A 21,081-nucleotide genomic window follows, 5' to 3' on the forward strand; every position below is an offset into this window, starting at 1 on the left:
CACTGGCTCCAATATTTGTTATGAGAGAAGCCAACTTGTCGGATATGCGGATAATATCGACATTCTCGGGATATCAATAATAGACATTTAAGAGGTCTTTGATCCCTTGGAATAAAACGGCACGAGATGTGGGACTGAAAATCAATGTTGAGAAAACAAAAATGATGACACAGAGCAAGAACCCATCGCACAGAGCAAGAAGCAGTGTCCAATACAAAGATAATTACTTCTTTGAAGTGGTCGAGTACTTCACCTAAATGGGCTCTAGTATAACAGAGAACAATGAGGATCAAAGAGCAGAAATCAGAAAAAGACTTAAAGCAAACAAAACATACTTTTATTTGCTGCCAGTGTTCAAATCACGTAACGTCCACAAAAAAACCAAAATCACCATTTACAAAACAATTATACGAACTGTATTGGCATATGCTTGCTTTTTATTTAGAAACTTCGCTGGTCTGTCTTTAAACCTCATCTTTATAATGTCATTTAATCATTGTTCACTCTATATTTCTGTAAAATAAATAAACAAACAATTAATGAATGAAGATGGGTAAGGCGTTATTACTGACAGTGAAGATGGCTAATATACCGGACACATTTGAATGGAATGTACTCCGAAGAATCTGCGGGCAAGTGAGAGAGGATAATCAGTGGCGCATTCGGTACAACACAGAATTGTACAACATATACCAGGCCCCCGGGATCTTGGCACATATGCAGTTGCCTAGATTAAGATGGGCCGGACGTGTACAGCGAATGCCTGATTCACACGTCCCTAAAAGATTAACGAGCGGACACCCGGAGAAAGGAGATTAGTGGGAATACTCAGGCTGAGATGGGAGGGTGAAGTAAGAAAGGATGTAGCGCAGTTTCTCCAGGTGGAAAAGTGGAAGACGGCGGCTGAGGACAGACTTAGTTGGAGGCGAAAATTGCAGGAGGCCAAAGGTCTGTGTCTGTGGCTTAGGCTAAAAGACCCAATGACAAAAATCGCAACATTACAGCAGAGTCACTTTACAGCCATTTTGTGACGTTACGAGTATAATGAACTATTTAAGGTGTTTAAAACTATTTTCAATGAATTACACTACCACATTTGTATTCGTATATATTTTTTTTATATATGTATACTTTTTAATTGACATTAAACCCTCTACAAAATGTTGGCAAGAAAAAAAAAACAGACATTGGCTCTTTTAGACCCAACACACAGGTGACCTTTGACATTCATGACTTACTGTTGTACAATTTTACAAGAAAAATAATTATTTATGCCGAGTACATGGGACTTTTTAATGAAAATCAAGCTGACGCATTAATTAACAAAGACATAAACAATGACCCAATTGTTTTGACTAAATAGACAAACAAAAACGAAAAAAAATATATATAATACATTTTGAATAAATAAAAAAATGGCATGAAATAAATGTCTTATAAACGACTAATTGAAATTTAACAGTCATGTAAAATGTACTTACGAATACCAATAGACCCACAATTGACATGGACAATTGATATCAATAATTTAACTATCAAAATAGCATAATAATCGGGTCTTTTTTTCAAAATCATGCACAATTTTTAAAAATCTAATGTATGAAGCCTGTGTATAGTGAAATCTAAAATATTATATATGCAAGAACTATGGGGATCAGAAAACCGAAATAACATAAACAGATTACAACGACCGCAAAATAAAATATTAAAGTTAGTGTATGACCATCTAACACCAACTAAAGAACTGTTCAAAAGTTAACTTAACAGTTAAATGTATATGAACTTCTCCAACTAGAACCCCTAAAATTAATACATAAATAAGCCAGTGATATAATTGTAGACAAAGAACAGAACTAAAACATTAAAAATTGTAATGAGCAGGGACACAATTCGAGAATATCAGAACAAACAAGAAAGACAGTCGAGACTAATAAACCAGGGACTGAAACTATACAATAAACTACCAGACAAAACTAAACAATAGACTAAGACAACCTATGCAAAACATGTGTAAAATGTTATCACTAACAATAGAGTTTGAATCAAAAAAACAAAAATATTTTGTTAAATGAATGTAAGTGATCCGCAAGGGTTTATAACTTAATTTCTTTTTTTTTACATATTTCTTTTAAACTTCTTTATTTATTCGGGCTGCGGTCCCGTGGTTAGTATTACGGACTCACGGATTAGAGGTCCGAGGTTCAAACCTTCGAGTTATTTACAACTCTTTGAAAATGGCCACCAAAATTGAAATATTTGGGTAAGCTTATGTTTCTTTTAAAAAATATATACATATTAAATTTATATAATTACCGTCCGGTTTCTAAGCTACGACGCGCTCCTTTACTATTATTAGAACAGGAAATGGTATAAAATCTTACGTATTAGGGTAAGATGGACACTGTTAATGCTATACAATAGGATTGTATTACTTTGTAAATTATATAATGATAAAAAGTGCGTAAAAACTCAGAAGGCTGTCGGTAATAAAATAAATACTAAGGGGTTAAAAACAGCGGGTATTTATTTTAATTTCAAATATCTCAACATTGAAAAGACTTATGATCCATCATTTCGTCGTGATTGTAGAACAGCGACAGATGTGCGAAAAATGCGACGTTCACTTTCTTGTATATTTGATCTCGTAAATGTTATATAAAGGCTTTATTTTCCAGGTTTGAAAAAAATATAAATCGAACCCAAGCATCAACTGATATACTTTTGTACTGTACAAATTGTGACATAAAACGTCAAGTAAAATTTTAAACCGCTCTCGTCTAAAGTTGCGTTTTTGTTCTACGATCATGATGATTTGATGATTTGAGTATCTAAATCACTTTGTAAACTGTGTATAAGTTACTTCTAAAAAAATAAGAAAAATGGTAGTTCAAACGTAGGCAGAATGTAAAAAGATACAATTTTAACCGACAACTTAAGGGTCATATTATAACCTAAGAATAGCTAAACATAATCTTTTCTTAACAAACGATTCTTCACCGTGGTTAAAATATCAATAATATCATGTTTAGAATCACTAAAACTACAATTATATATAATGATCATAATTATCGCACCGCTATCCGCATCCAATGGCGCACAGGGCACTGCATTAAAACACAAAATGCAGTGAATCTTGATGAATTACATGAAGGGAAGGTGCCAGTCCAGGGACAGTGAAATATTACAATGCAAAACCACATTTGAACCAAAAATATACAATTTGATAAATACAAAAAAATAAAACAAAGCTATACACGTTTTAATGGGAGTCTAAATACCACTAGCAATTTCTTACAGCCTAATCATAAACAAAAATGTTTGAGTAAGTCCAAATGCTTGCAGACTGGCTGGATTTCCTCCCTAGGGAGTTATCCATATTTGAATTTATTTTACCAGAGAGAGAAAACATTTTTGAGAAGGGAATATGAAAGTCTAGGCATTTACAGGACTTATGACCTGTCATTGGCTGGTATAAGTGGACACTTTAAGGTTTTAGCTTTTTTACTTCACAAAATTTAACAGATGGAAGAGTTGAGGAAATGTGGATGTTCAAACATAGGCAGAATGGTGAATGTTACACAGTGTGTAAAGTGGCCACTTAAACCAGCTAGTGACAGGTCACAAGGCCTGTAAATGCCTAGACTTCCATATTCCTTTCTCAAAAATATTTATCCTCTCTGTTGAAATAAATTTAAATAATCAAAAACAAATTAAAAAAACAAAATAAAAAATCTACCTTGGCAAACAAATGTTTATCGCAGGAGGCAAAACAAGTAGTTCACAATGGAGTTCTAGTGCCAACTCTAATATATGAGAGCGAAGTATGGAATTGGAAAAATAATTATGAAAGTGGTTTAAATGCTGTCGAAATGCGATTCCTCAGGCGAATGTGTGGTAAAACGATGTATGATAGGTGCACAAATGTCGAGATCCGTGAACTGTGTAAGGCCGAGACATGCATTATTGACAGAATAAAGAAAGGTGTGCTGCGTTGGTTTGGACATTTAGAGCGAATGGACAGCAAAAGAACGGCTTAAAGGATCTACGACGCGAATTTTGACAGATGCAGAAAACGAGGAAGACCGAGAAAGACATGACACGATCAAGTCCATCAAACAATTGAAGATGGACATGTCAAGAGTAGGAATACTCGGCGTGCGTGCATGAGAAGATGTATGAATGTAGAGGAAGCGAGGTCTGTGTCCAAAGACAGAGTGATATGGCGTTCTATCCTGTCTGCCTACCCCTACGGGGAAACAGCGTGATGGTTTGTTTGTAAATTAAAAATAATAATAATAAAAATAAATAAAAAGTTAAGGAAATGCAAACGGTAAATCAGTATATTAGTTGTGGTGTCTTGCTTGCATTATATCGATTATCCCTATTAACAATGTCGGATATACATTTTAAGCAATTTTCACTTAGTTATATAAATATAATCACCATAAAAAGTTGCATGGTATACAATAATATATTTAATTGAAAATCATTTTATTTTTCTGTTTCTAGGCTAATATTGTCGGTAGCAGTAACTTTGTCCATGAAACAGTGTTGGTAAAACTAACTAACTCATTTTGCAAAACTGACATTGTTAATAGGGACCATCGATAAACATTAAATACTTTTTAATTTATTGAATTGCGTCCTACAAATATTAATTTCTGGTATAAAAATATTCATTAATTAAAAAAAAAAAAGTTTTAATACTCTTACAATTTTTTTGATGCAATTTATTTCATTATTTTTTTGGGAAGCTTATTTGTATAAAGGCCCTCTTTGTATAAATAATTGCTTCTTTATTCTTGGTGCTATGAGAGAGGTTTTTTCTCATGTAGTAAAATATTCAGGTCTTGATTTAACAATAAAACAAAATATAAATACCCGTCATCGTTAATAATATTAATTTCACCTCGACCTTGCTAATGATCGAAACCGGGACCTCAAGCATGGTATGCGAACGCAACAATAGACCGTCATATTCCTAGTCCATATTCTTATTTTTATTCTTTGTGGTGGGGGTCAGTGCTATGCAAGGGTGTTCCCCCGAGGATAAGGCTCCTTTTAAGATGTAAGGCATTACATTCACATGGAATGTGTATAGGTGTTTCCTCACCTGCACTACAGAACCTACATCTAGAAGTTTCGGAAAGGTTCATTTTAGCAAGGTGTTCGTTCAATCTGCAGTGCTTTAGGCGGGCTCTTGTGATAACCCTCACTTGATTTCGGCTGAGCTTTATTAGGTTAAAGGCAAAACTTTGCGAGTACCCTTTATTCCAAGTCCTACTATAAAAAATACTCTTACCAGAGTTTCAAAATGCATAAAATGTAAACAATATCAGGTAGAGGCCTGTAACATTTTTTCAGGTAATGTTCCATCCTTTGTCCTGTTCAGTAATTATTGAACACTGAAAAATAAACATGGAATTGAGTGATAAAGAATACTGAATCGCTGTAACTGCGTAATTTAAAGCTGGGAAGATGCCGGCTAATATTAATTTTACCCTAAAAATATTAGGTGTCAGTTGCCAGTTTGTGTATCGCACTATTTATCGGTTCAAGAACATTCTGTGTTGAAGATTGACAAAGAAGCGGATGTCCTCGAAGTGTGCGGACTTCCGGAGCTATCTAGTCAGAAGCGGAATTTATCGAAATACATACATATAACATCGAAGAAAACTTCCACAAGCAAATTGACCGGATGTATGCTTGTAGCCCTCGAAAAGCCGCTAAAGTTATTTCCAGAGTTCAAAAATGATATTATCCCATGTCAGTTATGGTTTGGTGGGTTTTTTTCTATGAAAGGGTTGCTAAGCTCCATTTTTATGCTCGGGGTGTGAAGAGTGCAAAAATGATATACAGGAAAAAGTTGTGAGGCTTTTAATTGACACAGTGTTCGGTTCAAGATATTCTATCTTCCAACAAGATTCTACTCCAGCCCCGAGTGCAAAGTCTGGCCAGTATATTCGTGAAATTTACATACTGCAGTTTATTGGCTCTCCAGAAGCCCAGATTCAGATCCACTAGTCTACTAATTGCGCTCAGTATTTGAGAAAATACTACAAAAAGGCGTTTGAAATAGCAAAACACACCGAACTGCACATAGATGACAAACATAAAAACATTATAAAAAAAATTATTGATTAAATAAATAAAATATATGGAAAACTGGCATTGGCCTAAAATTTTGGTTTATTCGTAAATATTGTATTTTTCTGTTCCAATGGCTATTGTTTTCTTTAAATAAATAATAAATTAAAACAAATTCAGCCAAGAGAAAAACAGTTGATGGACGTTTGTGTGCAAAATATTATATAGAGAAGCATGTCAAACATTAAATTTGCTTAAAAACGATGCTCAATGGGATGGTTCAATAGCTGTTGAAACAATTTCTGCTTATCCAACTCAAATACCCACTTTATTTGCAATCATTAATTATTATTATACAACTATGTAGGACTATCCTATGATTTAATGTAAAAGATCTTTACCGACAAGCCATATAAATTGGCTTGGTGAGTACTGTAATTTTTTTTTTTTTTTATGTTTTAAAAATAACTAAAATGTAATATTGTATGTAAATAATAAATAAAAAATAGTGTTGTAGTTGTTTGCTGCAAATGGAGAAATGCCGTTTTTGTGATCAACACTATTTTCAAAAGGCTTCAGTTTTTTGTATGAAAGCGGCCTGGCTATTTTTAGCAGAACATAGAATTGATCTTACTGCCCCCAATTATACCAATATCGCATTTTGCTGCTTTCCGCATAAGTACGTTCAATTGTACCTACGTTCTATGGTCTGATGTAGGAAAACCGAGAGATTTATTTTTATTTATGCAAAATGGAATTATCAAAAACACAGTACGTACGAGTAAGAGTAAACGCGGTTTTCCTTTTTATTTTAAAAACGTATTCCCGGATTTTCTCCCTGGATCATGGCACAAGAGCAATATTTTTTTTACACACAATAGATATTTACCATTGTTGTGTCCATACCGTTTTATTTTTTGGGTAAACTACGAGCTATAACCATCCGAAAATTAGTAAAAACGCCAAGTTTTATATATTATCTTCGGGCGCGCTGTGCAAAAATAATATGAAAACAATGCAAATCCAGCAATAGCAAGCATTGCCGGGGTCAGCTCGTTCATAATAAAGCGCAAAATAAGTTATTTTGTAAATATTGACAAATTCAATATCGCATTAGGTCAAAACATTTAAGCACTATTAGTTCTATAAGTATTTATTCTAGTAAATACTTACAAACAAAAAATTATGAAAAACCATTTTAACATATTTTATGGATAGGCTATTATTATTTATTATTTTATTTTAATGGGGAAAATTCATTCAAGAACCTTTTTTATCGAAATATTTCATAGTCTTTCAAAACAATTAACGTAAAACATGAAAATTATTATTGAAAACGCAACAAAGCATTTTCAATATTATGCGGATTATCTATTTTTTTTCAGTTTCACACTTATGTTAGATGCAATAGCATAATTCTGTTATACAACAATGTTTGAGTCTGTCTAAATGCTTGCAGACTGGCTGGATTTCCTCCCTAGGGAGCTGTTCATATTAAATGTTTTCCCTCTCTGTTGAAATAAATTTAAATAATTATAGCTTAATTTTAATATGTATTTTTCTAAAGTGTACTTTTGTAATTATATTTCTATGTAAATTAATATATGTATGGAAAAATAAACATATGAAAAAAAATCTTTTTTTTAAATGCACACTTTATACAATATGACCAGCAAATATACTCATGAATACGCATTCGCCGAATTTATTGCGCTGGTAAACAGGTAAAATCACATTCCGTAATGATGTATATAGATGTAATAAATTAAAACACAATTTACACAAATCTGATGAACCGCTCGCTCTCCCCTGCTAAGATAAAAAACAGTTTCGCCCAATAATAAACAATTGAACAAGAATTCCCATAAGCGGGGAGAACCACTTACCTCGATTCTTCCTTGTCGGGGAAGCATTGTAAGTACGAGTGGTTATTCCGACGCAGCAGGGCCAGCTGAGGGCCGTCGACAACAGTTGATCGACTGGAACTTGTTGCGAAACCAAACACGGCATATATGGAAGCAGCACTCAGCATCAGTAGACGTTTCGGAGCTGGTATCATAATCGTCGTTATCTAGGCAACGAGAATCGCAGGACCCCCTGTCTGAGATCTTCTCATCAGATCTATCAGAATTTCCATCACAGGATGGAAGAGGCTCTTCTTGGCTCTCGGAGGAAACGGATTCCGGCATGTTCAATGCGATTCGTTCGCGAACCATTTGCATCGCGTTCTTTAGGTTATCCAAGGTGTGATAAGGATCCACGTCACTGATAATTATCCTCGGAATGACCATGGGGGAATCGGGCCTCGTCCCGCCACGGGCAATCATGATTACTTCAAAATCGATTTCGTCAATCGCAAGCGTAGACACCGAAGTAGCTAGAGAAATCAGATCAGTGCCAAGGGCTGAGTGGCCATCCAATGAACGATACAGATCTTATCTGATACGAGGGTTGTCTTTTAAGTTTTGTATACAGGCACATAGAGAGCGCCACGAATCAAATATCACTATTTAAAAAAATCTTCATCTTAAGTTAACCTAAATCCAAAGTTATAGTGCAATAGGTATAGTGGTGTGGCTACAGTGATTGTCAATGTTTACAAATTATTCGAACAATGACATTAAGCCGAGAAAATTTTCGCGCTATCATTTTTTACAACTTTCTCAACAAGAATGCCTCGCCAAGTTGGTTTCTAATTTCGGCAGTGATTCGGAATCAATCGATTTTTTTTTCGTTGGTATGGCGAATTCAAAAGTGGACGGCTGAGCCTTAGCGACGACCCAAGGACAGATGCACCAAAAACGGCAGTCGCCCAGGAAAACGTCGATGCTTTGCGCAAGCTCATTAAGAAAGATCGACAGTTGACAAATTGCGAGATTAAGGCATCATTGTGAATTTAAAAGACCTCAATTTTTTTTAAAAATAATGAAGAATTGTGTCTAGAAAAATAGTTTCCCGTTGGATACCGCATCTGTTGACCGAAGAACAGAAAGAAGCTAGGATCAATAATTGATCAATTATTGGTGTCAAAAAACTCTAGACCGCTTCAACGCGGGAAACTGTAAAAATGTGACATCGTCAGTGATAATGAATCGTAGGTTTTCTCATATGAACAAGAAAATAAACGCCAATCGTCTGTTTGGGTATTCCAAATTGAGGAAAAGACAACAAAGAGCATCCGTGTGTATGTCCAAAAATATGGTCACGACATTTGTTCCAAAAGCAGGTAATTCCTCTGCAAGATCAAAGAACTGTTACTATCGATTGGTAAACAGTTATTTATTTGCCGAAAGTCATCGCTAAGCTTAAAAAAATCAACCCTGAACGACAAATTATCCTCCACCAAGATAATGCAAGTTCGCATACAGCTCTCAAGACAATATATTTTTTAGAGCAACAAAACGTCGAATTTCTAGACTATCCTCCGTACAGTCAAGTCCCAACGATTTTTTTACCCTTTCGAAAATCAATAACGGACTGCAAGGTCAAAGGTTCCAGTCGCCAGAAGAAGCAGTCGACGCCTTCAAAAACGCAATTTCGACTGTACCAACAAACGAGTGGAATAACTACTTCCATAGTAGGTCCGAACGCATGCAAAAATGTATTTATCATCGTGAAGAATACTTCGAAAAACAATAAACTCTTTGAAAACTACATACTGTTTTACTCCAGCTCTATATGCAAAATTCAAAAGACAACCTTCGTACAAAAAATCGCACAAAACATAAAAAACATCAACTAGGCCGTTTGAAAAACACTAATATGTTAAACATCAAAATATTTTTTAGTAAATACCCCCTCTACTAAGGGAAGACAAACGACGTGTTTATTACAAAATGTTTAGTGAAAAATCGAATTGAACTTTTATTTTTTATCAAGAATGTTCAGATTATATAACAGTATTGAAAGAACAGAGATTGACATTTTTTACTGTGGGTTGCTAAGGTTTAAGAAGAGTATTCACGATGCGTTTTTATATAAATGAATTATTTTTACAATTACTTAATTTAGATTATTTACATTGCTAGTTTTATTTAAAGTGTATTTATTAGTGTTTGCATTTGCATGTGGTTTATACATATTTATTTTTGTTTTTAATAATTTAATTTTAATCACTTACACTGATAATTTAATTTTTTTTATTTATTATTTGAATCGGTATGTAATTGATGAAAAAAAAGAAGTGGATTTTTTCATTTGAATATTTCTGCATTTCAAATATTATTTTTCATTATTTGTAGACCAAATAAATTGGTTATCATCAGAATCTATCAGAAAAAAATGGAATCTACGTTTTTCTACATTTAATCTGAAACTCATATAAAGTTGAACACGTAACCCTATACAATAAACTGTAGCTTTCAGAAAAGCTTCCATAAGATTAGAAGATTATTTATCATAATAATATATGTATTAGTTATATTCACGCGACAAAAAATCATAATTCAAAACATAATTAAAAAGAAACAAAAATAAACTTTAATAATTCATGTAAGGATTCAATTGATTTGGAAATTGAAAATTAATGTTTTTAAATTGGACAACTTCTATTTGCTTTGTTAAAAAGTAAACTAAAAACATTTACAAGATTTAAGATTTTTATTAACAATACTTATAAAATATCACAATTCATCCGTCTCGTAATGTATGAAATGTCGGGTTCGATTCCCCACCAAACAAAAACAAAAATGACATCCTTTATAATCGCGTTATTTTTTTTTTGTTTCTGTTAAGACGGATATATTTTTTTAATGAATTTTTTATATTATTTGAATGCATAATGAATAAACCCCTATTTTTATTAAAAAATAACTATCACATTATTTTATATATATACAAAAATAAAATATTGTAAGATTTAAATTGACTACTGACATAAGACGCGAGAAATACAACACCAAAAGCTTAGTTAGCTTAACAGGTGGTTCGGGATGAAAAACCTATTCAACAAGCATCTTAAGAATTTGAGTAATTTGCGCCAGGGTAATCATTTAATAATAAGTTACAAAAATTTGTATTTAAAATACTGACTGATAATACTAAATACTAAATAATATACTGTATAAATACTAAACTGACTAACATTAAAACACCTTTAAAAACAAATTAAATTTTGTAATATTCAACAATTTAAATATCGCATCGGAAAAGTGGCCAAATTTTCTATCAGTGAAATAATTTTGATTAAATTTTTAATAAAAAAATTATAACTACTGTACGAAATCAATAAAAAATAATAATAATGTGTTTCATACCTTGAAACCTTTGATAAAACGCGGCCACAATTTCGAATAAATAAATTACACCGTTAACAACCACAATATGAACGGAAGTGAAATAGGTTCCTAAAATATTTATATCCATTGCTAAAAAATCAATTCTCAAAACAAACCTACTTGAAATTATTTAGAGTAACCGCACCACGCAAAAAGGTGAGGAAAATCGCGGTAGTCTACTTAAACTATTAATTTCACTTACGTAGACAAGTTTGTTAACACGAACGGGTTTCAAAATGTGCTTTGAAAAAATATTAGACGAAAAACTTTACAGAGAAAGACTTAATGAGTCGTCATTTTAAATTTAGTTGAAATTTTTTTGCAGTTAATATAGACAACGTGCTACGGTGCTGGGTGCTGACAACCACTTGTAACGGCGGAACGATGTGTACTAATTCCAAGCGCTGATAATGCAATTTCCATCCCTCGATAAGTGGGGTGCATTCGTACCACGCATGTTATCGTAGAAGAGTGCGGAAAGATGTTGCTATCGGCACTTCAAATTCTGTTTCTCTCGGGACGGCGGCGTTTGTATAACCAATCAGAGCGCTCGTTCTTTTCCGGAAAATGATTTTCCGAACACCGAAATGGTTTTGAAGGGAAATACGAAAACGGAAAATATACCTTCGGTTAGGAAAATTTCCTGAAACGATATTCTTACTGTTTGTAGTGATAGGTATTTCACAAAAACAATTATGACTAACATTGTTATTATTTATTTATATTATACCTAAAATGCTTTTAGGCCCATTTAAATTTACAAAAAAACTTTAAAACTATTTTTTCTTATTTATATATACATAAAATAGTTTAGATTCGTTAATGCATACACATAAATTGATTATTCAACCCAATTAGTCCATTTGAAACCGGGAGCAATAAAGAAAAATTAATTGGTGTAAAAGTTATTTAAAAATAAATTCAATTAATTATGAATGCCTGGCAGCGTCAACAATTAAACAATATTATAAACCGAAAAACAAACGAATAGCAAATTTGATATAATAATATATTATTATATTTAAATTAAAGGATGAATAAGAGTAAGTTACTATTTTAATAAAACAACGTAAATTACTACTATGTAACTTAAATTATTTACAACAGATTTTTAAGATACGTTTTTAAATCATATACTCATTAAACATAATATAAAACTTCCACGAGCTACACTACTCATTTCTGGGTAAGAAAAGATTATTTACAAAGTTTAAAATATTCATTTATAATATTTACAAAACATAAGATACCAGAAACACAAAGCATGGTATTTTTTGATAATGTGCATGCTTCCACTTTCCATTATGTTATATCCCAACTCAATACAGGGCTCTCGGCCTTATAGAGTTAGGGATACGTAATTATTGTTATATAATATGTATCTTTGGATGAATAAATAAAATAAAATAAAGAAAGCACACGTCTTACAAAATTACAACACATATTGTTTAAAAATTGGTCTTTAAAAACTAAATAATAAAATTTAGATGTTTCTTTTCATATATTTTAACGGATAGTATTTTTTGTATAGAAGAGGTACAACGTTTTTGCATTGAAAAAAGTTTAATACATGTGCATTCTTTGATTTTTATGTGATATTTGATAAATTGTGAACAAAAAGATTTAAGTAGCTAGCGAATATTTGGGAGTCTTAGACCCAAGAAATTCCACCTGTTGCGCACTTTTGTTATGCTTGAATATATATATATATATTTATACACACATATTTATGTACGTCTGTACATGGCATGGACTGGTTCTCTTTAGGAATAATAGATTGATCTTTTTTTTAAAGATGTTTAACGTTGTGATTCAGTACCTAGTCACTTGTCGAATAGTGTTTATTATTTGTTTTATTTATTTATTAACGTCCAAAAGACTTTTACATATACAAAGGTTAAAAACAATTTAAATACATAAAATACAATTTCAAATGAAGAAAAATATATTATTTTTAATATTTATCAGTAATAAAATAAATATTAATAATTTTCTGTTCAATGATAACAAATTGAAAATTGAGTACGGTTAAAATAAAAATTATTGTTTCGTAAATATTGTACGCATTACGCACATACCATGTGAAATAAATGAGCTTGATATTTTTATTTCATCAAGGTACATTTTTGAAGTTTTCGTCCAATTACTTTATAAATACAAATGTTATTTTTTAAATCCAACTCTTAAAAAAAAATCTAAAATTTAAATGAGTAACGATCGAATAGATACGAAAGTCGAAAATACTCGTATACTATATAAAAATACCTAAAAGTTTCACTAAAACATTCAGAACATTTGACATCTTTAGTAATTCGTTTATTTTTTCTTTACCAAGTAGCGTAGTATTAAGCACCACGGTCTAAGTCCGAGGGTCAATTTATATGTTACCCTAGATCCTTGAAGTACATCATTGTCTCTTATTGCTAGGAATAATTATAGATAACGCTGTAACCTAATGTAGGTGCACTACCGATGCATCATTAGGAGCCAATAAGGCAAGGAAAACACATACGTGTCCTCGTTACGTTTGTTGGTTACATGAGAAAATAAAGTTACCCGTTAACTGTAAAATAATCTTTGAGAGCCGTGCAATTCACTCCTTGCTCTATTGCAACACCTTTTTCTTATTTTCCAAAACGGTTTTACGACTTATCTAAAAATAACAAATGAATAACATGTTAAACTAAAGTCATCAACCGTTTGTGCTCATTTTACAGTAGGTACATATTTCTACTACTACTACTGCTATCACGCCATTTCCCCGTAGGGGTAGGCAGAGAGAATGGACCGCCACACACGTCTACCCTGGCATACGTTCCTTGCTTCTTTCACATTCATACATCTTGTCATACAAGCCCTTCGGTTCTGTCTGTTTTTCACATGACCAGACTTAAGATTAAAACTAAGTTAAGACTAAGATTATTGACTTAAGATTATTTCTAAAATATAATACATGTATTCCAAAATCTTCCTCTCTCCCAAGGAGAGGAAGATTGCCTGGAGAACCTTGTTGTAGTCGGCAACATAGAGGGAAAAGAGGACGAGGGAGGTCTTTCATGCGCTGGTCGGACCTGTGCAACAGGCACTTCGTTTGTAGCAGCTAATGCAGAGACAAGAGGAGGACTACAGTATCGAGAATACGACATGGTGATCAGGACTAGGAAGAGACACATTTATATGATCTAATATAATAAGATTTATGGTAACAGCACGGGACACCGTGATTTTTTTATTAATATCTAGAACACGGTCAAAATGATGGCTGAAAAGGAACGTTCTGTAAAATACAGGATAGTTAGACATCCTACAAAAAAATTATATATTGAATCTTAAACCACACGCTGTTGAAGGATTAATATTATAGTTTTAGTAGAGACCTTTAAACTGAATTCATGGGTTGCATTAGCTAATTACTCGGACACGTCATTACATTATATCAGTTCAGCAAATAAAAGAGTTGTAACTTACAAAGGATTAGGATAAAAATAAAATTAGCCCACCAGCTGCACAAACACCTGATCTAAAAATGCAACTATTGCGCTGACATGACTGACAAATCTCATCACAGGTTCTTAGTATTGTACGTACACAATATATATTGCTCGTTCCTACGCTTTGGTAACAAATATGTACCCTGAGTTAAAGTAGAATAATTTAGAACACAAACCCCTAACGCATTATTTGAGCATCTTAGAAATATTATTAACAGTAATAAACTACATATGATTACAATATTTGAGTTTGTCCAAATGTTCGTAGACAAAAGACTGGATTTCACCCACTCGGGAGTCATAAAGATTAACAAATTACAACAGGGATGAAGAATACCTTAAATAAGGGAATACGGAAGTCAAGGCATCCCTGTTGTAATTTGTTAATCTTAATGACTCCCGAGGGGGTGAAATCCAGTCTTTTGTCTACGAACATTTGGACAAACTCAAATATTGTAATGAAACCAACAGGTCCAAGAAGAAGTTTAAAAATTGAAAAATTGTTTTTAGGCGTTGCCTATATGTGAAATAATTTAGTCAGATGAATCTCTTCACAACAATAAAGGTTTCAGCTCTTTAATTTCACTAAAATCAACAAATGGAAGAATTGACTAAATATGGATGTAGCATAGGCAATACGGTGAATGTTACACAGTGTGTAAAGTGGCCACTTAAACCAGCCAAAGACAGGTCATAAGCCTTGTCAATGCATTGACTTCCATATTCCCTTATTTAAGGAATTCTTCATCCCTGTTGTAATTTATTCAAACATATGATTATGTTGGCATAAGATGGCGTTATAGAAAGCAATAATTATACCTGTTTTACGCTTCTAGCGAGTGGAATATAAATAATATAAAATGCCTTAGAAATATTTTATTTACAACCAAAAACTTCTTATTAAAATTAATAAATTTGTTATTCTATAAAAAAGGTATGAACTAAAATATTTAAACTGTTTATATTTTTTTTAACGTTTGTTGAATGCCTAACTTCACGTAGAATTATAGAAAAATACCACCAACTGCGTGTAGTTTAGAATATTTGTTTTTTTTTTTTTTTTAATTTAGTGTTTTGTCTTCACATTTCTTTTGTTAGTTAGTTAGTATCTTCGAATCGAATAAACCAAGTCTTTTATGAGAATCAATGTACCAAAGTTTGGTCTAAATTTGAAGAGGCGTACTCTGCCGTCCGAAAAGTAATTAAATTTTAGTTTTATAAAACGTTTAAGAATATTTTTTAACAAATATTACCTTTAAAAAAATGTTGTATTTTTTAAATAAATGTTTTATGATTTTTCTTATTGCGTGATTTTGAAAAAAAACAGCATTTTAAAATGGCTAAATCGAATGATTTCCTTACTTTATGTTCTTCAATAAATAATATTTGTAAATTGAAATACATAAATGAATAATAAACTGATTTGAGACCATGCAATATTTCATAATTATTAAAAAATAAAATCATTATTATCATTCTTATTCCGCATCTAACGGTGCATATGGCACTGCGTTAGTACACCAACCGCAGTGCATCTTGATTAAAAAAATGACTTAAATATAAAAAATTAAAAACTGTTGGTTTTTTAAATAAAACATATTTCCTTTTATTTTATAAATAATATATAATTGTTTCCTGTTTCTAAATCTTTAAAATTTGATTTTTTTCTTTATTATAATAAGATGGTACATAGAACACTACTCAATACGCAAATTGCAATGTATCTCGATAGTTAAAAACATGAGGTGGCCTCCGGCTAAGACACGAGACACACGTACGGAAGATTCCTGGTTCGATTCCCGGTGAGAACACAAAAATAAAATTTGATTTATCTCAAGTCTGGGTGTATTTTGCAGTAATTCACCACCGCAATTGGATCTCCTTACCTATTGTGGTGCATTTTTTTTTACAAAAATTAAGATATAGGGTTTCTGGCACAAGTTAGTAACTACATTTTACTAGTTGTGAGATATTGCACTTTTAAAGTTAAAGGCTCATCCTAAATCAACAATTTTAAAAAAACTTCTAGCAGAATATCAATATTTTCATTATTGTTATCAAAAACATTTTTCACTTTGTGGTATGACATTTTACACTTATTTGTTTATAAATTTGTATAAACCACTTAATTTAATCAAGAAACGTGTGTAGAAATTTTGCATGTCAATAAAAATGGTTTTCGTTTAGATAATTTAGAACGATTAGAAATTAGTAAAGCCATTAATCAAAAACTTCAAATAATAAATAATCACTCATTTGTTTATAAATTTGTATAAACTACTTAATTTTTTTAATTACACTTCGACCGGTTTCAAGGTTACTACCTCATCGGCAGGAATTTAACTAATAAATAATCAATTAAATTTAACTTCGAGTCCTCTTTTGAAACTATTCCCGTTATGATTTATTTTATCTTCTTTCTCTCTCTTTCTTTCAATTTTCTGTCTCTTTCATCCAATATTTAATTATATAAATAGCAACGCGTGTAATTATAAGATAGTTAAATTCCTGACGATGTGGTAGTAACCTCAAAACCGGTCGAAGTGTAATTAAAAAAATTAAGTGGTTTATACAAATTTATAAACAAATAAGTGTATCAATATTTTTATTTATAAAATATTAAATATTTTTATTTACTCTTAAATAAAGAATGTTTGATGCCATTTATGAAGACATCTCATTTTTCGAAAAATTTTGGTTACTAACTTTTGCCAGGAACCCAACGATTCTATCAGTCTCGTTAATTTTTGTTTACTCCAGGAGTTATTGTGCCGTGTGTTGTTGCATTGCATTCTCTATCATAAGGATCGGTGTATGCTCATGGACGCTACAATGCGATCCGAATCGTCGACAATGAGTGCGAACGACATCTGGCACAGTAAAACAGAAAAACTCAACAGGCGTCTTATGTACGGTGGCTGTGTTACCATCATTTTTTATATAGGCAGGCAGCGTTTGCCGGCGCACCTATATCTGGTTCAATGCGTTCTTCGTCCTTTAAAAAAGCTTCCAAACGGTTTTTAACCGATACGGAATGGACAAATAGATTTGGAGATTTATTCCAGTCTGAATCCTCCCTGCTGGAAAGAAAGTTTTCTTGGGATTGCGATGGATTGAGGACGATAGAACTTAAACGTAAATTAGTGTTAGGATGTAATTGATACATCTCGAGCAGGAGCAGTCATAGTTATCATGTAGTATCTGATGATGTAAATGCTAGTGCTTTCAATCTGCCGTGGTAAGGCGTAAAGCAGTCCCGGAGAAAACTAGGGTGTTGATGTAGTCTAGGGAGGTAATGGCTGATTTTAAAAAAAGGTGAAAAATTATGTTTTCCTGGTATTGCCAACTCAAATTAGTTTTGTTCTTATTCCTACTGAGTTTTCAATTTATTTATCACGGCTGTCTTAGCCCGTATGGTGTATTTGTGGAAACAATGAGTTCCAAGAAATTTCGTTAAACAACGCGACAGGATTATCGGTGCTAGTTCTAAATTTTTCAGTACTGTACGAATTCGGCCCCATGATGTCAAAGAGTAATTGCATGTTTATTTTATTTATGTCGGTGCGTTCTGCATTTAGGGTTGTCAGTCCTCCCGGAAACGGAATAATATTTTGTTGAATCTCCCGAATTTCGGAATGCAGTTATAATCTTTCTGAACATATTATTGTATGGTGATTACGGTTGTATTATTGTATGTTGTGAAATTTTCAAGTCGTAACGAGCTTAATAAAGGGAGTTGACTTCTATTTTTAGACGGATATAACACGTTTAAAAATAATAATTGTAAAAGCTGTTTTCAAGATGCGCAACAGTTGGTAAGTTTAATAATTTCGGGGGGCTCCAGAAAATTTTTCATTTTCATAGTGGGCGGTGGGCGTTTTAAGTTCGAGGACCTAGCACAGAGTAACTTAGAATTTTCGTAGCACATCTTTGGACTTTACCCAGTAGCTCGATGCCTTAAATAAAGTGGGGACTTTACATCCGGTATCTAAATTTGAAATGAGGCCTTACACAGGTCCTGTGTATTTTCAATGAGAACCGCTACGCCAAGAGGCGGTAAATTTATGTTCTTAAACAAAAGAAAAATATACTGTTACTAGATAAGAAACACAATTCATATTTCAGTGATGAGAAAATCAAAAGAGAAATTTTGACGTTCATAGACAATGTGTTCTTTAGAACTCAGTTTATTCATTTCAAAAATCAATGTGAAACGTTCGATGTCGTTTTAAACAATACGTATTTATTACGTGTATTATACTGTATTATACTTGTTAACGTGTATTATACTGTATTATACTTGTTAAAAGTATAATTAATATTAGGAATATCTCAAATATTGTAATATGTCTTTTATGTTAAAAACACAAAAGGGTAACAATAGAGCAAAAATAAATCCTGGAATAATTCAATGTCGTTTTGTAACAAAAGCACATTAAACAAAAAAGGCCTTTAAAATGAGATAACAAATATTTTCCAAAAACTAAACGGAAATCTTGAAAATGAATGAATGGAAATAATCAAGGAAAACACTAGACTAGTTAAAAGTTTGAAAAAAAAGTTTTGTATGTATAACGCAAATAAACCAGTAAAAAAACCTAATCAAGAAGGAAAAAAAAAACAAAACAAAATTATAGCTGTTGATCGCATTAATTTTTTAAAAATTATTATTTGTGATTTAGAATCGACTGTTTTTATCCTATATGTTTATGTTGAGTTCATTGATTTGTATTGTATAGAAATATCATTAATTTATGTTATCTTGTGTATAAATGTATTTTCTTGTGACCATTGTGTTAATTCAATTTACGCAATTTTTCATTTTTCGTTCAAAGCTAGTGTTGACAAATTAATGCATTTTACAATATTTTCAAAAATAAGACATTAAGGCAGAGTAAGGGAGATAATAATAATTCGAACTTTCAGGGGTCTTTTTAAAAATATAATGTACTAGCTGAACCCGACCACGTTTCGCTGAGGCTTTGTCTGATATGAATTATTAGGAGCGTAAATAAAAATAGTCTAACAACTGTGCATTTACCGAGAAAACACATTGCTTAATTGAATATCTTGCGTTGCTGTGCGCATTCTGTAGAATATGTAGAAAGAAAATTGTAACTGTTGCTTACATTTATAAAATAGAAGCACTGTGTAGAATTGTCTTCTAGAACTTATTAATTATGACAAATTAAGTGTTAATTTAATACGCATAGAATGTTCCGTTTCCGTTAAAACTTCCGAATAGAAAGTATAAAGAAATGCTCTTCTGCTAAAATATAATGTTCTGTAAACATTTGAGTCAATTCATTGATTACTTTCCGAGATTTGCGGCCTCAAACATACGGAAGCTTTTATAACATACTTGCGGACCCGACAGGTTGTCCTGCCGGAACGACTTTTTTAAGATATTTATGTATTTGTTTTATATTATTATATTATATTATATTATTATTTTATATTTATTATTTATCCAGGAAGAAACTACGTGTTGAAAAAGAAAGTTTAAACCGCGTTTTACCCTGAGCATCCTAAAATTATGACACTTAACTCATCATGCTCAACGCGAATTTGGTCATTCTTTAACCGCCAGCCGGGTTTTGACGTGACCTTGACATTTAATTCGAAACCAAAAGAAAGAAGTAGTAATTTATTTATTCTTTGTTCTAGATTCAATTGTATTTCGTTGTATTTTATTTAATTTGTACCTGTATTTAGTATGAGAAAATGTGTTGACCATAATTGGGATTGACTGCATACGTCCGTCAATAAATAAATAATAATCAAAGAAAAATGACTGTGTCGTAAAAGCGTGGAAAAACTGTCCAGATAAAAGAAAAAGTACTTTTCATAAATATGTAGGTACCTAAGTACTTGTTTATTATTAAATTACAAAACTATTTTGTTTTAATATTCAAATATTGAATTTAATTGGGTATCTAGGTACTTGTTTATGGTTGAATGCCAAAACATGAAATTATTCATTTTCAAATGAGTAATTATTTTTTCAAATGTCAAAGTCTGCGCTACTCATTTGATATTTTACTTATGTTTTTTATAACCTTTCTAATTCATATATCTCAATTTTTTTCTTGTATAAATTGTTTTTCGATCAATTCTGTTTTTAATTGTTTATGTTCAAACTGTTCCCTATTATGATTTGTAATATTTGTTTCATTGAAATAATTATTTTTTAATAATTATTTTACAATAAATGTATCTTACAGGTT

At 31.9% G+C, this 21,081-nt stretch overlaps 1 protein-coding gene across 1 annotated transcript in view; it reads right to left on the bottom strand.

The window, feature by feature from the left end:
- Positions 1 to 828: 828 nt before the first annotated feature.
- LOC148282862 (uncharacterized) overlaps positions 829 to 21,081 on the bottom strand; it is a gene marked incomplete at its 3' end in the record, with an annotated part of 206,675 nt that continues 186,422 nt past the window's right edge. The window contains exon 6 of the mRNA XM_088224373.1: positions 829 to 968. Coding sequence (XP_088080499.1) covers positions 829 to 968 — 140 coding nt within the window. The remainder of the gene's footprint in view (positions 969 to 21,081) is intronic.

The sequence above is a fragment of the Micrasema longulum genome, unplaced genomic scaffold, assembly GCF_059751315.1.
Source record: "Micrasema longulum isolate JH-2025_06_02 unplaced genomic scaffold, ASM5975131v1 h1tg000281l, whole genome shotgun sequence".
Classification (NCBI taxonomy): Eukaryota; Metazoa; Arthropoda; class Insecta; order Trichoptera; family Brachycentridae; genus Micrasema; species Micrasema longulum.